At 47.2% G+C, this 15,143-nt stretch overlaps 1 protein-coding gene across 5 annotated transcripts in view; it reads right to left on the bottom strand.

Annotated features, from left to right (window-relative positions):
* The window catches only part of CACNA1G (calcium voltage-gated channel subunit alpha1 G), a 234,858-nt gene that overhangs the window by 80,350 nt on the left and 139,365 nt on the right, over window positions 1-15,143 (bottom strand). For all 5 annotated transcript variants that reach the window (XM_056867108.1, XM_056867110.1, XM_056867111.1 and 2 more), the window contains exon 19: window positions 112-180. In XM_056867108.1, coding sequence (XP_056723086.1) covers window positions 112-180 — 69 coding nt within the window. The remainder of the gene's footprint in view (window positions 1-111; window positions 181-15,143) is intronic.

Here is a 15,143-nt window from a genome sequence, read left to right as displayed (position 1 = left end):
CTCTAGTGCTTTTATGTGCATATATATCATGAAGTGCTGGGATGAGTTCAATGGATATGGAAGCTGCAAGTGATGAAGGATTTCTGTGAAGGTAGTCACAGGCTCATTTACCTTTATGGTCATTTCAGCCAGGAAAATTGCTGTGAAAATGTAGTTGGAGAGCGTCAGGAAAATTCGTTCCTATTTTTAAAAAAACACAGAAAGACAGTTTTTTAAAGTATTACTTTACATACCTAGTAGTTGCTATACGTTGCCTTGTTTTCATGCTGAAATACACATCAGTGTTTACTCCCAAAGAAGAAAAAACTCCAAATATATGCATGTTAAGATTTATGTAGTTTAAAGCTCCATTGCCTTTTTAATGCTCAGTCATCTATGTTAGCACCATGGACAGCTGCCACCTCTTATCTGTTGACATGAAATGTACAATAGGGCTTATCCAAAATTCTATGGACAAATATTTTCAGAGCAAACAAAGCGTTTTAAAAGGTCCCAAATTGTTATCTGAAAAAAGTTCCCTTAAACCTCCCTTTCTCACAATGGCTGGATCCAAATGTCTTTGGATGTCTGATGAAGGGAGCTTTGACTCTTGAAAGCTTATACCTCCAAAATCTCTAAGGTCTCTAAGGCAGTACTGGATTCGAATCTAGCTCTTTGGATATCGTGCTATTGTAATCATTCACCTGTTGGATTGTCTTGTTAAGACACAAAAATCCAGAAGAATGATTGCAATAGCTTAATATCCAACAACGTGTGGGTCTTACACACTGTTTTCCACATGCTTACATTCTTGTTTGCTGCCTTCATTAAAAAGTCTGTTCTTTTACAAAACTATGGAGGAGAGTGGTAAACAAAGGTACTGTTACAGTTCAAAACAGTATCAACTCAGGCCCCAAACACAGCAAAACGTGAACACACACAAGGCACTGTTTCTCCAGCAACTAATGCAGCCAGAACCAAACTTTATTCTTTTTCAAACCTACAGCATCCTGTGACTTCTGGGAAAGTTGCCCATCCCTCTTTTATTGGCCATTTGACTGATGAGAACTGCATTAATCCTAGATATTTTAGCAAGAAGCCATTACCAAAAGTTGTTCAATCCGGTCACAATACATGGTGCATCTTGAAGGAGGAGGAGGTAGAACATCATATTTAAAGTCTATCCAACCATTCTGTACATGGAACACAGAGTTTTCCTGAGTTCCTCTTTGCTCCTGCAGCCTCATTTTGACCCCCAGAAAGATCATTTCCAGGGTCATGAGACTTGCATGAAGGAATAGCTGCACATATTGGGGGGGCTGTAGTTAGGAAGGATAAAGAGGTAAAATGCCTACCCCTTCCTTCTGCTGCAAGTGCAGCTCTGCTGAGCAAAGGAGTCAATTTAATCCCTTGTCCTTCCTCACTCCAGCCCACTAACCTGCATAGCTAATCTTCTGCAAGGATCCCACAAGCCCAGGAATGAGATTTCCAGGGGTCTGACAGAATTATGGGAGGTATCGCTAGATCTCAGAAGCTAAGCAGGGTCAGTACTTGGATGAGAGACCACCAAGGAAGAGTCTGCAGAGGAAGGCAATGACAAACCACCTCTGCTTCTCACTTGCCTTGAAAGCCTCTTGCTGGGGTCACCATAAGTTGGCTGTGACCTGACGGCCCTTTACAGACACACAAAGGAGCTGTAGGAATGGAGAAGAATGCAGGAAAACTCTGTGTGTCTTTCGTGCATGGATGGTTGGATCCATGCCAATATGTAGTATTACAACACATTCCTATTAATCTTTTACACATCAGTAGGAACATTAAGGTGTCTTACAGCCATTATCTATTTCATTTTTAAAACAAGCCTGTTATCATTATTCTTCCAGTTTTATAGCTAGAGACCTGAAGAGATTGTTATAAGCCCTTGGCCATCCTCTGAGCCCACAGATGAGCTAAGTTTCTAGGTTTCCCAGGGAGATGTATCCTCTGCATCATATTGCAGTGGGTAAATAAATAGCTGTTAACTGTTAACAGGGGTAGCTAGTGGAAATGACATTTCCTAATGACAATCATTACATAAATTAGACTTTAGCCTAATCTCTTTGCAAACTTTTATTATACCAAGAGAGAAAAAGAGGGAACTAAGACAAAGTGCTCCTGAAAATTTAAATGCGCCAGATCATTTACAGAGAATGACTTGGGAATCAGTGAGCAGCCATTTTCCATGCTGGTGCCCATCATTTATCCCACCTTAAGGACTCCTGCTGTGACCACATAAGCTTTGCGAGGCAAATGTTCCCAGCCTTCATCTGAGCACTGCACAAGAAAAAAGGTCAGCAAGTATGCCATGCAGACAGGATGCTGGAGGACTGGATAATTCCCTGCTTTATGAGATGCAGATAAAATGTTCGTAGCTGATGGACAAGGTTTGGAATATTAGATGTCTTTACACGAAGCATGCAGCAATTTTAGCAAGTAATTACTACATGGAAAAGGGGCTGAATACTGTCTAGAGGCAGTGTCTCCTTTCCCACACACACTCTGCTGTGACAGGCTAGCTGGATTTGGCACAGCAAGAGAACTAGGCTTGAGGCAGCTAGAAAAATCCATGTCTTTGGAAGGCAAAGAATAATTATTTGAAACAACTGAGGCTCAAATAATATCTATTTCAGTTTCTGGGCATGAACTCTGTCATATTGAGGAGTCTTTGTGTAAGTCCTGGCTTCCCTTTGGGCTCTTGCAGTATTCCTTCAGCACTTCCTTAGAGAACTTCTGATGTCCTGCCTGCAGTTCATGGTCTACACCCCCCCCCTTATTCTGGCTGTCCTATTAATTTCCATGGTTATATATCACTGCTCCTTTATTCCAGGCCTTATGTTTTTCCTTCTAAGCAAAAGTGTCATTACTTTCTGTGTTCTTCAATATCTGTGGCATCTAGTTCCCTTTGCCACTCCAACTGTCATTTAATTTCTTTGGCCTTCATTGTCCAACTATCTCTCCCGCCACCAGGGTTGCCAGCCTCCGGGTATTACTACTGGAATTCTCAGGCACTTATGGCAAAAAGCTGATACAATTTAGCTTATGAATAAATCTCTATATTGTACATACAAGCACAAAATGCAAATATCACACAGGGCAAGAAAACGGGTATTAGCAGAGATCTCCTGCTATTACAACTGATCTCCAGCCAATAGAAATCTGTTCACTTGGAGAAAATAGCTGCTTTGGCAATTGAACTCTATGGCATTGAAGTCCCTCCCCAAACCCTCCCCTCATCAGGCTCTGCCCCCAAAACGTCCCACCGGTTGCAAAGAAGGACCTGGCAACCCTACCCCCGCCACCTCTTTAGTTGTACTTTGAAATATTTTGACCATTCCATGGCCCATCTTTTACTTTCACTTGATGATGATACTTTCACCTCTATCTTACTATCGCTTCCTGTCCTCCAAGGCTCCTCCCTCATCTGTCAGAGACTTTGTGGTTCTACAAAGAGGGAGAGGAGGAGTTGGTTTTTATACCCTGATTTTTTCTACCTTTAAGGAGTCTCAAACCAGCTTACAATCACCTACCTTCCTCTCCCTACAAAGACACCTTGTGAGGTAGGTGGGGCTGAGAGAGTTCTGAGAAAACTGTGACTAGCCCAAGGCTACCCAGCAGGCTTCATATGTAGGAGTGGAGAAACCAACTTGATTCACCAGATTAGGGTCTGCCACTCATGTGGAGGAGTAGGGAATCCAACCCGATTCTCCAGATTAGAGTCCACCGCTCTTAACCACTACACTACAACCCAAAATCCTCTGATCATTAATCCTCAAAAGGAGAATTCTAGAATTATCAAACACACCTAGCTTCAGAAGCTCCTGCATGCAAAGAACAATTGCAAAATTAAACCAAACCAGATGGTGGTCTGGTCTTTCTCTCTTCCTTTGTTTGTTTATGTATATAACAGTTTCCTAATAACCTCCCTGACAACATGTATTACGGTAGAAAGTTTTTAATAGGCATTTTAAAGTTAATAAGGGCCCAGGAGCTCAAAATAGCTCTTGCCACATTCAAATCTCTCATGCAAGATTTGTCTTAAGAAGCAAGTTAATGGAGAGCAGCACCAATGCTTGCTCATTAAAAGAGGGTTTGTTTTTTTTTGCTTTAATAGTTTCAAGGGGAGTCATGCAAAAGTACAGTTCAACAAAATTAGGAAAAAACCCCTCTGCCTTAATGAAGTGCACATTTAGTTAGCTAACACATATGTTCAGCTTCCAAAAAAAAAATTAAAGCTGATCTGCAAATCTGTTTCATGCCATAGCCCTATACAGATCATGAAATCATCTGAAATTAAAACATGTGCTTTACCACCCACTGAAATATTGGTTCAGGAGAAACTCAGGTTTGAAATCGCTGAAGTTATAAACCTTTGCGCATATCTGAAGGTTGTCCATTGAAATATACAGTAGTTACTCCCACCTATTGGCCATAGTCCAAAACAGGCAGGATCTTAGGCCCATATTAGTTTATTTTAATTTAACGACATTTACATGCTGTCTTTCTGCTCAACAAAATTTGCCCTCAAGGCAGCCAACAATATAAAACAAAACATAAGACCAAGACATTCAAAAACACAGCAACATATAAGCAAAACACCAGAAGCAATATGTTGATATTAGTTTAAACTAACCCTAAAGTAGCAGCCAATGCCAATAGAAAAGAAAACTCATTAAAAAAACAAACTCACCATCACCTAACCTGTCAAAACAGCATCTAAACCGGCAGACAAAACAATAAAATAGCAACAGGCAAAAAATAATCTAAACCAACATAGCATAAAACCACAAAAGTGTAAAGGATAAAACATCAAAGGTTTTCCAGAACAATGTAGATTTAAATGTCAGAAGCAAGTTGTGTGTGTGTGTGTTGAACTTCCTGGGGTCCATAAACTGGGGGGGGGGTGCTATCTTTAAAAATATCTAATTGTCAACATGGCCCCATCTGTAAACACTTAAAGCCAGCAACAGGAGCCATGAACAGACTTGAGAAAAGCCCCAGGTTTGTAGAAAAATCTGGTGTTTTTTTAATGGGGGAGGTTAACCTACCTAGAAGCAGAACCTATACCTTTAAGCAGAACCTATACCTTTACTTTTAAGCAGAACCTTTAAGATATGAATGGCCTCTGATAACTGAGTGGCCATTCTAGGGTTTGCTAGGGAACCACAACAATATTGCCAGCCTTCAAGCCTTGATTTCTGTCAGTACAAGGCAATGGGAGGGGCTCTTTCCAGTTCTACTTTGGCTTCCCAGTCCACCCCTGCTCCCTTTCCTCTTGCCCTGGAGGGAAGAGCCATCAAGGCCAGGGCCAGCAGCAACCACCAGGCAACCTGCCACCATGCAATCTGTTTGACACATCCAGGTGTGGCATTGGCTACTGGTGGACTTGATGGCACACAACTTGCCTGGGCCCTCCAGGCAGCTTCTGCACAACTTGCACAAGTTGGCCAGGCCTGGCAGTGGTCACCAAACTAACCTCTGTGACCTGAAACTGCATAACTTTTGCAACTTGGCCAGACTTTTCCTAGGGAAAGCCTGTCAGGGAAGGGGGGGGAGGTGAAATGCATTGAGGTGTAGTAGTTAGAGTGTTAGACTAGGATCTGGGAGGCCCAGGTTCAAATCCCAACTCTGCCATGGAAACATGCTGGGCTACTCTGAGCTAGTCACTCTCTCTCAGCCTAATCTACCTCATATAGTTGTTGTGAGGATAAAATGGAGGAGAGGAGAATAATAAACTGTTTTGGGTCTGTATTGGGTTATAAATGCAGTAACTAAATAATAAATAAAGCTGAACATGGGGTGGGTGGAATAAAAGAAAGGTTGGTTGGTGAGTGGGAAGGAGAGAAGGAAAGAAAGGGGGAGGATCTGGGGGCTGTCAGGAGGACAGAAAGAGGAAATAGTGTGTGGAAGGGAAATGAAGTGGCCCCCGGAAAGTCCTTGTGGGTTCCCCTTTTATCCTTATCTATTTGTCAACAAAACCAGCCTCCAGTTCACGGAGCTAGGAATCAGACAGCAATATCAAGTCACAGGAAGGCGGAGAGAAAAAGCCCAGTCTGATGAATCCTTATTAGGAATAGGTCTCATTGAATTCAGTGGAGCTTACTCGTAAGTATGTTTGCATAGGACTGTAGTTCAAGGTTTCGGTGCAAGAATTAAACTCTCTCTCTCTCTTTCTCTCCCTCACACACACAAAGTTTAAAAAGCAGTTTGGCAGGTTACTACTGGGAGCCACTGCACCATTTTTTTTTAAAGCCAAGCAATGTACAATGCTGTAGTTTTACTAATGTAATTTGTGTAAGGAAACTGTGAGAGATCCCCTCTCTCTGAGTTTACTTCTCCAAATCAAATGTTCAGACGTTGATAAAGAAACAAAGGATTTATTGAAGACACCAGGAGATGAGACAGGCACAGGTAGCAAGTTGCAAGTGAGGGGCTAATCGGGTTTACAGAATATATTGACTCCAGGGCACTGGGGCACTGGGGTTCACACTTATTGTTATGGGAAGTTACAAGCTTGGCATAATACAAAACATCAGACGAGTCCCAGGAAGTCTGGTGAAGCTATCACACTTCCAAGGCCGCATCGGCCTGAGGGAGTACTGACAGGAAGAACAGCGGGGGGGAAGATACTTGGGGCAATCAGGCCTGGCGCCTGAGACCAGAAGGTGTGAACTGCTTTTACGAGTTCACTGATAAGCAGGTGATGGGAAGCAGAGACACATAGACAGAGACCCTCACATTCTGCCCCCCTTAAGGCCCCCCTCCGGGGTCCTCGAGAGGGCGAGGCTTATCGGGATAAGCGAGGTGGAATTCTCGGACCAAGCGAGGGGCCGCCATGTGGGGTGCGGCCACCCTCTCGTCGTGAGCGGACCCAAGGTTTTTCCAACGAACAAAGTAAAACAGTTTCCCTTTCTTCCATTTGGAATCTAAAACCTTGGATATTTCCAGATGGGTATCCCCTCCTACCACAGTAGGAATCTCATGTTCGGGAGGGGGGTGGAACTGGGGAGCTGCCACATAAGGTTTGAGGAGACTTATATGAAAGACGGGATGGACTCCCTTGAGGGTCTTTGGGAGTTCCAGTTCCACGGTAACCTCGTTGATTACTCTGGTAATGGGGAAAGGTCCCACATAACGGTCGCTCAGTTTTTTGCAGGGACGAAGAGAGCGGAGGTTTTTGGTGGACAGATAGACTTGCTCCCCCACCTTTAGTTCCCATCCCGGAGACCGGTGTTTGTCTGCCTGTTCCTTGTACTTGCTTTTTGCCTTCTCAAGATTTTTGAGCAGCCATGGCCAGGTAGATTTAACTACCTGAATCCACTCCTGAAGATCAGGGGTGGCTTGGAGCTCTGGCGTGACGGGGGCGGAACCGAAAGGACCGAATTCCGTCCCGTATATTACTTGGAAGGGACTAAAGCCGGTAGAGGAATGAGGCGCATTGTTGTACGCATATTCGGCGAATGGCAGCAGGTCGACCCAGTCGTCCTGGTGGAAATTTACATAGCAACGCAAATAACATTCTACCACCGCGTTTACTCGTTCCGTTTGACCATCCGTCTGGGGGTGATAGGCGGAAGACAGGCCCTGTTCCTCCACCCCCATGAGCTTTAGGAAGGCTCGCCAGAATTTGGCAACAAACTGGACCCCCCGGTCGGAGAGGACCTTCCTCGGGATCGAGTGTAGCCTGAGGACATGTGTGACGAATAGTTTAGCCAAGCCCTGGGCTGAAGGAAGACCTGCACATGGAACGAAATGGATCTGTTTGGAAAAAAGGTCCGTGATTACCCAGAGAACCGTTTTCCCCCGACTAGGAGGTAGGTCGGTGATAAAATCCATGGCTATGACTTCCCAGGGACGGGAGGGGTTCTCAAGCGGTTTGAGAAGCCCTGGGGGTTTTCCCATCCGTTTCTTAGCTGTGGCGCAAGTGGGGCAGCTGCGCACATACAGCTCCACATCAGCTCTCATACCGGGCCACCAGAACTGCCTCCGTACCAGGTGAAGTGTTTTTATGAAACCAAAATGACCCGCCAACCTGGCACCATGTACAAGTCCCAATACCTCTTTGCGAAGGGAGGATGGGACATATAGTTTTCCCCCTTGCACCCACCAAGTGTTGGTTCGTTCCAAGCCAGTGGGGAGGAGATGGTGCTCCTCCTCCTGTAAGGAAGCGTCCCGGAGCCGCTGTTGGAAGGCTTCCGGGATACCTTTGAGCGTAGGGGGGGTCTCTGGTCGATGGGCTTGGGACCGGGTAGTGACGGCTAAGCTTGGGATCTCCCCACGCTGCTCGGGAGTGAACAGGGAGTCAACAGGGCGATCGAAATCGTTGCGATACTGGGGAAGTCGTGACAAAGCGTCGGCTAGGGCATTGTCCTTGCCAGGGACATGTTTGAGAGTGAACCGGAAGTTAGCGAAAAATTGGGCCCACCGAATTTGTTTGGCGTTGAGCTTTCTAGCTCCCTTGAGAGCCTCAAGATTCTTGTGATCGGTACACACTTCAAACGGCAGTTCGGCACCTTCTAAGAAGTGTCTCCATATGGTGAGGGCATGTTTGACCGCCGCCGCCTCCTTCTCCCAAATAGCCCAGTTGATTTCGGACTGGGAAAACTTTTTGGAGAAGTAGGCGCATGGTCTCAACCGCCCCCCTTCATCCCTCTGCAATAGGGCCCCGCCCATGGCCACATCCGAGGCATCCACTTGCACCACGAAAGGCTTGGTGCAAACTGGGTGAGCCAAAACGGGTTCGGATGAAAAAAGCAGCTTTAAACGTTCAAAAGCTTGCTGGCACTGGGGGGACCATTGCAAACGGGCTGAGGGTAGCGCGGCGCTAGCCCCCTTGTCCTTGGTACGCAACAGGGCAGTGAGGGGAAGCGCAACCTGGGCAAAGTTAGGAATGAAGTTCCGGTAAAAGTTGGCGAACCCCAAAAACTGCTGAAGCTGGCGGCGAGTAGTGGGGGGTTCCCAATCCCGCACCGCCTGGACCTTTGCGGGGTCCATTTCTAACCCTTGGTGGGAAATCACGTACCCAAGAAAAGTAATGGAAGGTTGGTGGAACTCACATTTGGACACCTTAGCATACAGTTTGTGCTCCCGCAGCCGCTGGAGCACTTCTCGCACTAGGCGCACATGTTCTTCCATGGTTTCAGAGTAAATAAGGATGTCATCGAGAAATACCACCACCCCCCGAAACAGCAAATCATGCAAAACCTCATTAATTAATTGCATAAACACACTGGGAGCCCCCGAAAGTCCGAACGGCATGACTAGGTACTCAAACATTCCAAAACAGCTGGAAAAGGCTGTTTTGAATTCGTCTCCTTCTTTAATGCGAATGCGGTGGTATGCTTCCACTAAGTCCAGTTTGGTGAAGATTCGGCCCTCCTTTAATTGTGCTAGAAGGTCGGGAATAAGAGGGAGAGGGTAAGCGTTAGACTGGGTAACGGCGTTTAGCCTACGAAAGTCAATACACAGTCTTAAATCTCCCGTCTTTTTCTTCACAAAGAAGGCCGGGGCCGAATAAGGAGCCTTGGAAGGGCGTATGAAACCTCTCGCCAAGTTGGCATCCAGATAGTCCCGTAACACCGCCTTTTCACTAGGGCTCATGGGGTAGACCTTCCCCTTAGACAGTTTGCCTTCCCCCACTATTTCGATGGCACAGTCCGTTTCTCTGTGGGGGGGTAACTCGTCACATTCCCTAACATCAAAGACGTCCGCAAACTGCGAGTATTCGGTGGGCAGTTGAGGAGGAACGGTGGCCGGGGGGGGAAACCCTACTACCGCGGCGGCCGGAGTCCGGACAACCCGTTCCTTATCATGTAACCCACAGGGGTTTTCGGGAAACGAGAGCACCCGTTTAACCCAGTCGATGGAAGGGTTGTGTCCCCGTAGCCAGTTCATCCCTAACACCACAGGGGTTACAATAGGGGCAATGGTAAAATACAAGCGTTCCCAATGTTCTCCCACGGACATAATCACGGCTGCCGTTCTGTGGGTCACCGGGCCCCGTTTAAAATCACTCCCGTCCATTTGGGAAAAGCGGAGGGGTCCCGGAAGCCGCTTGCGCCGGACCCCCAGTTTCTTGGCAGTTTCCTCGCTAATCATGGTGCGGGCACACCCCGAGTCAACCAAGGCGGGGAATTCTAAACTGGGACCCCCTTTCGGTAGGGATAGGTGAACACGCACATACACATTGTCCTCTTGGGCGCTTACCATCGGTGGAGCTCCTAGCACAACGACAGGGGCGGTCTGCTGCGGAGCCCCCTCTACAGCAGACCGACGGCGTTTTTTGCCGGCTGTTCCCACTCCTCCTCCTCGCTGGAAGAGGGGGAAGGAGTGGTGGCGGTCGGGGACCCGTCCGAATCAAAAGTAGTATTTGTAATCCGGGACCCCGTCGGGCCGGTAGAAGTGGAGGCCCCGTCCTGGGGGCGCGCATGGAGAGCGGAGGGTGCGCCGGAACGTCGGCCCGGTGGTCCGCTCCTGCGGCGGGGCTGGTCCTCGGCAGCCGCCTTCTGCGGTTCGGTCGGGGCTTGGCGTGGGGGGTTGGGACGGCCCGCACGAGAGGGGCATTGCGACGCAAAGTGTCCCTTACCTCCGCAGGTCAGGCAGACGCCGGTCTCAAATCGCTTGCGGCGTTCAGCGGCTGAGGGACCCCCGCTGCCCCCCAGTCGGAAGTCTCTGCCCCGGTCGCTTCGGGGTCTCGGGTCTCGTCCGATGCGTTGTTTGGACAAGGTCAGGAGTTGTTTGCGATTCTCTATGTCGGCAGCGTGACGAACCCAACCTTCCACGTCCGGGGGGTTCCCTTGCATGAAGGCCCAATGTTGGAGGTCTGGGTTGAGGCCCTCCCTGAAACACTGTACCAAAGTGGCTTCACTCCAGTCTAGGATTCGGCTGGCCAGTGACTGGAACTCACTTGCATACTGCGCCACCGACTTGGTCCCTTGGCGCAGTTGCATCAGGGAGGCTTTAGCCCGCTCACCCAGAGTCGGGTCCTCAAAGCGGTTGCGGAGCGCCACCATAAACTCGTCCAGTGTTCGCAGCACCGGCGAGCGGAGTTCATACTGCAACACCATCCAGGCGGCCGCCTCCCCTTGCAGTAAGGAAGCCACGTACTGCACTCGGGACTCCTCGGAAGTGAAGGTTCGGCCCTGTTCTCGCATAAAAATGTCCACTTGGACCATGAAAAAGGTCAACTGGTCCCCTGAACCGTCATACGTGACTTTCAGGTCCCGACGGGACGGGAGGCTAGGAGGCGCGGGAGGGGCTGCCGGTGCTCCGTCCGGGAGGTTGCCGGCAGGCGGTTGCACTTTCAGCGCGTCCAGGGCCGCTGCCATCTCACCCATCACACGCTGCATGGTCTCCATCTGCTCCTGCATAGCTTGGCGATCCTCCTGCCACTGCTTGCGTTCCTCTTCCATCAGGGCCTCCTTGCGCGCCGGGTCCCCTTCAAGTCCCGTGCTGGGGAAGGCCAAACGGCGATCCTTCGCCGCGGTTCGGGAGAGAGACCAACCCTTGGGGGAGTCCAGCCAATTGTTAAAAAGTCCTCGGGGACGTCCGTCCCGGCCTTGGTCGGGGATGGGATCCCTAGGCTTCTTTGGCTTGGCACCCTCCTCCTTGGGGTCCGGTTTCTCCGGCACCACCGGTTCGTCCGGTGCGTCAGGGGTAGTAGGGGTGTTTTCCTCGTCGCCTGGCATTCTGTCCCAAAAGGTACAGCAGCAGTTCGAGAGGCAAGGACTTGCAACTTAATATGAGAGATCCCCTCTCTCTGAGTTTACTTCTCCAAATCAAATGTTCAGACGTTGATAAAGAAACAAAGGATTTATTGAAGACACCAGGAGATGAGACAGGCACAGGTAGCAAGTTGCAAGTGAGGGGCTAATCGGGTTTACAGAATATATTGACTCCAGGGCACTGGGGCACTGGGGTTCACACTTATTGTTATGGGAAGTTACAAGCTTGGCATAATACAAAACATCAGACGAGTCCCAGGAAGTCTGGTGAAGCTATCACACTTCCAAGGCCGCATCGGCCTGAGGGAGTACTGACAGGAAGAACAGCGGGGGGGAAGATACTTGGGGCAATCAGGCCTGGCGCCTGAGACCAGAAGGTGTGAACTGCTTTTACGAGTTCACTGATAAGCAGGTGATGGGAAGCAGAGACACATAGACAGAGACCCTCACAGAAACCTTGTTTGGATGGTGACCCTGGTCTGAGTCCTATTGAACAAACATCCATAAAAATAAAGTCTATCATTTTGTACACAGTCTTGTTGCTAAGTGGCACTAGTGCAACTGGTTACAATTAGGAATGCACAAATACTAAATGTCTGTTCTTTGAATCTCCATAGCTAAAACTATCATTCCACATTCACATTACTTTGTGTGTGTAAAGTGCTGTCAAGTCGCAGCTGACTTATAGCGACCCCTTATGAGGTTATCAAGGCAAGAGACTTACAGAGGTGGCTTGCCAGTGCCTTCCTCTGAATAGCAACCCTAGTTTTCCTTGGTGGTCTCCCATCCCAATACTAATCAGGGCTGACCCTGCTTAGCTTCAGAGATCTGATGAGATCGGGCTATACCATGCTGCCTTCCCTCCCCACGTTACTTTAGGGTACCAATTTAGTGCTGTTTGTCTCATTTGCCAGGTTTGAATTGGAAACCATTTTAAAATTTATTAACACTCAAATAAGATGTCAGAAATATATATTAATACCTTGAAGGTCTGAAATAAACAAACTTGATTGGCTTTAACAATTCAGTAAGAACTATGTTCTTTTGAGCTTAAGGCAGCAGGTGTAAAAAGGGTACAGCTTAAATACCCATAGGCAGTATTAGAGATGTGGCAGAAGGATTGCATGTGACACCGAGCGCTTCTCAGTCATTACATTTTTGGTGCTCCTACCACATGGCCTGGGACAGCTTACTAGCTACAAATTCTCCCAATATAGACAATCCCCATTTGGTGTGAATAGGGCAATGCCCATATTTTCCAGCTGTGGTACACTTAAAGGCAAATCCACAACAAAACCAGGTTTCAGATTGCAGAGACAAAAGCTGGAAGATATATACATTGTCCTGCTTGCACAAAATGGTGATTGTGTGCATGAAAAGGATCACGTGTCATGTGTTTTCATGGCGCACAAGGTAGGAGTCCCAAAAATGTAATGACCAAAAAGGGCGTGAGAGTTTTGTGTGACTGTTTGTACCTCCCTTTGTCTCTCTGGAACTGCAATCCTAAGCATACTTACCAGGATGTAAGCCCCATTGTATTCAGTGGGACTTATGTCCCAGTAAACATGCATAGGATCAGGCAGCAAGTAACTGAAATAAAATAATAGAACAGTCAGATTATTGTGCTTCTGTGGTTTGTATTTGATTGACAGGAACTGTTCAGATCTGGCTTGACAAACCATTATGTGAATCTGTCAAAACAAAAGTTTCAGGGAAATAGAATGAAGATGTCTGTGTATATCAGAACAAAGAGAAAAAGAAGTACAAAACGAGCAGTTCCTCCCCTAGCGTTTTCCCCATCCTCCTATCCCCCCATGCCAATGCTGAACAGATGGAAAGGACCGAAAAAACCAATGTTGCAACAAGAAAGCAAAAGTGTTTGAATGTTGATTGGAGAAGAAAATTGTGGCAGATGCCATAGCTGTCAAGTATCAAAACAAGCCAATTGTGCTTTGGGAAAATGGAATGCAAAACCCAGAAAGTCTTGATGCCTTCAACACATCGATGCGGCCACTGCATGTAGCAGAATGAAAGACAGCTTGGCTGGAGCAAAGCAATAGAAAGGCAACCCCTTCCAACAGTTCTTGGAAAGGATCATTTATTGCTTAAATTAATGGCATGCAGGTGCAGTTACACAAAAATTCAAAAGCAACTGTAAATAGATGAGGCCTGGTCCTTGTTGCCGCCAAAATACAGAATGCAATGGCAAAGAGTAGATTCTAGGCAAGGCATGACAACTTCTACATACTTGCACATTTGAGGTCAGTTACACATCAGCATTGTACAGATACACAAGCAAGCATCTGTATTCAGAGAGGAGATCCAACGGGACCTGACAGGTGAGAACTAAAGGTAGTTCTGCCTTTCAATCTGGCTGGAGAACAAATTCAGGCACTCGGGATGCTGATGTCGCTTCCATACTGCTTGTGCACTTGCTATGCCTGCTCACCCTGTACATTTGTGTGTGTTTGTGTGTGTATGGAGGAAAATTATTGTAATGACACAGCCCTCTCTGCTCCAAAATAAAATTATCCTGCATGGTTGCCCTGAAGTTCCAACTTCCTGGGAAATAGGAAATGTGAACTAATGAACTTACAAGACCAGAGTGCTCACGTATCTCTTTAGATGTGTGAAAGGTGGCACCGAGCAACACTTGGCAAGTGGGTTCAGTGTGTGCTTTTCTTGAAATAGGTGTGGCTTGTTAATCCTTCTCAAGTTACTGTCTCATGGTTTTAAAAGCAGAGGCCCTATTGCTTGTCAATGGAGAGGGTCATCTCTAGATCAGAGGGGCCATGTATGCAGGGTCGATTTTGATGCTCACTCAAAGCTATTTTTTTAAAAAATCCGCTCTTTAAAATGACTATTCAGGGTCCCGATGCAAAAGGAGAAAGTCAAACAAATTCCATGACCCCACTAGCCTGCTCCTTCATTCCTTCATTTGCATAGCCATTAGCAATGATCGTTTGCATAGCTAAGCCGCAGCTGTGATTTTTCATGGTTCCTTCAGTAAATGCTTCAATGCTGGGGCAGAGCAAATACAAAAGGTTGCGTTAAAGGGGCTCTTAAGAAATGCGAAGCAGGTATGTGCCGGCTTTGCAGTGATGGCTGGAATGACAGTTCAGCATGAAGAAATAAAAAAAAATGCGGGGCACTGACTTCAGCCTGGAACGTGCTGCTATTTACCAAGAATAAATGGCCAGGGAGTTCTGAGGCAGTTGTCTACATCTCATGGATGTGGAATTTGAGGGAAAGTGATCTGCCAGCACAGATCAAAGTCATTTCACTGGGATGCATTAATTCCCCTTTGCCCCATCTGAAGATTATCCATGACCCACCACCCAAACCTTACAACCAACACCAGGCACTGATATAAGCCCAATGTTAACCTTCTGCAAGACAGGTTGA

The sequence above is a fragment of the Euleptes europaea genome, chromosome 1, assembly GCF_029931775.1.
Source record: "Euleptes europaea isolate rEulEur1 chromosome 1, rEulEur1.hap1, whole genome shotgun sequence".
Taxonomy (NCBI): domain Eukaryota; kingdom Metazoa; phylum Chordata; class Lepidosauria; order Squamata; family Sphaerodactylidae; genus Euleptes; species Euleptes europaea.
The sequence above is the reverse complement of the archived record's forward strand: the minus strand, read 5'-3'. Positions and strand labels throughout refer to the sequence as shown.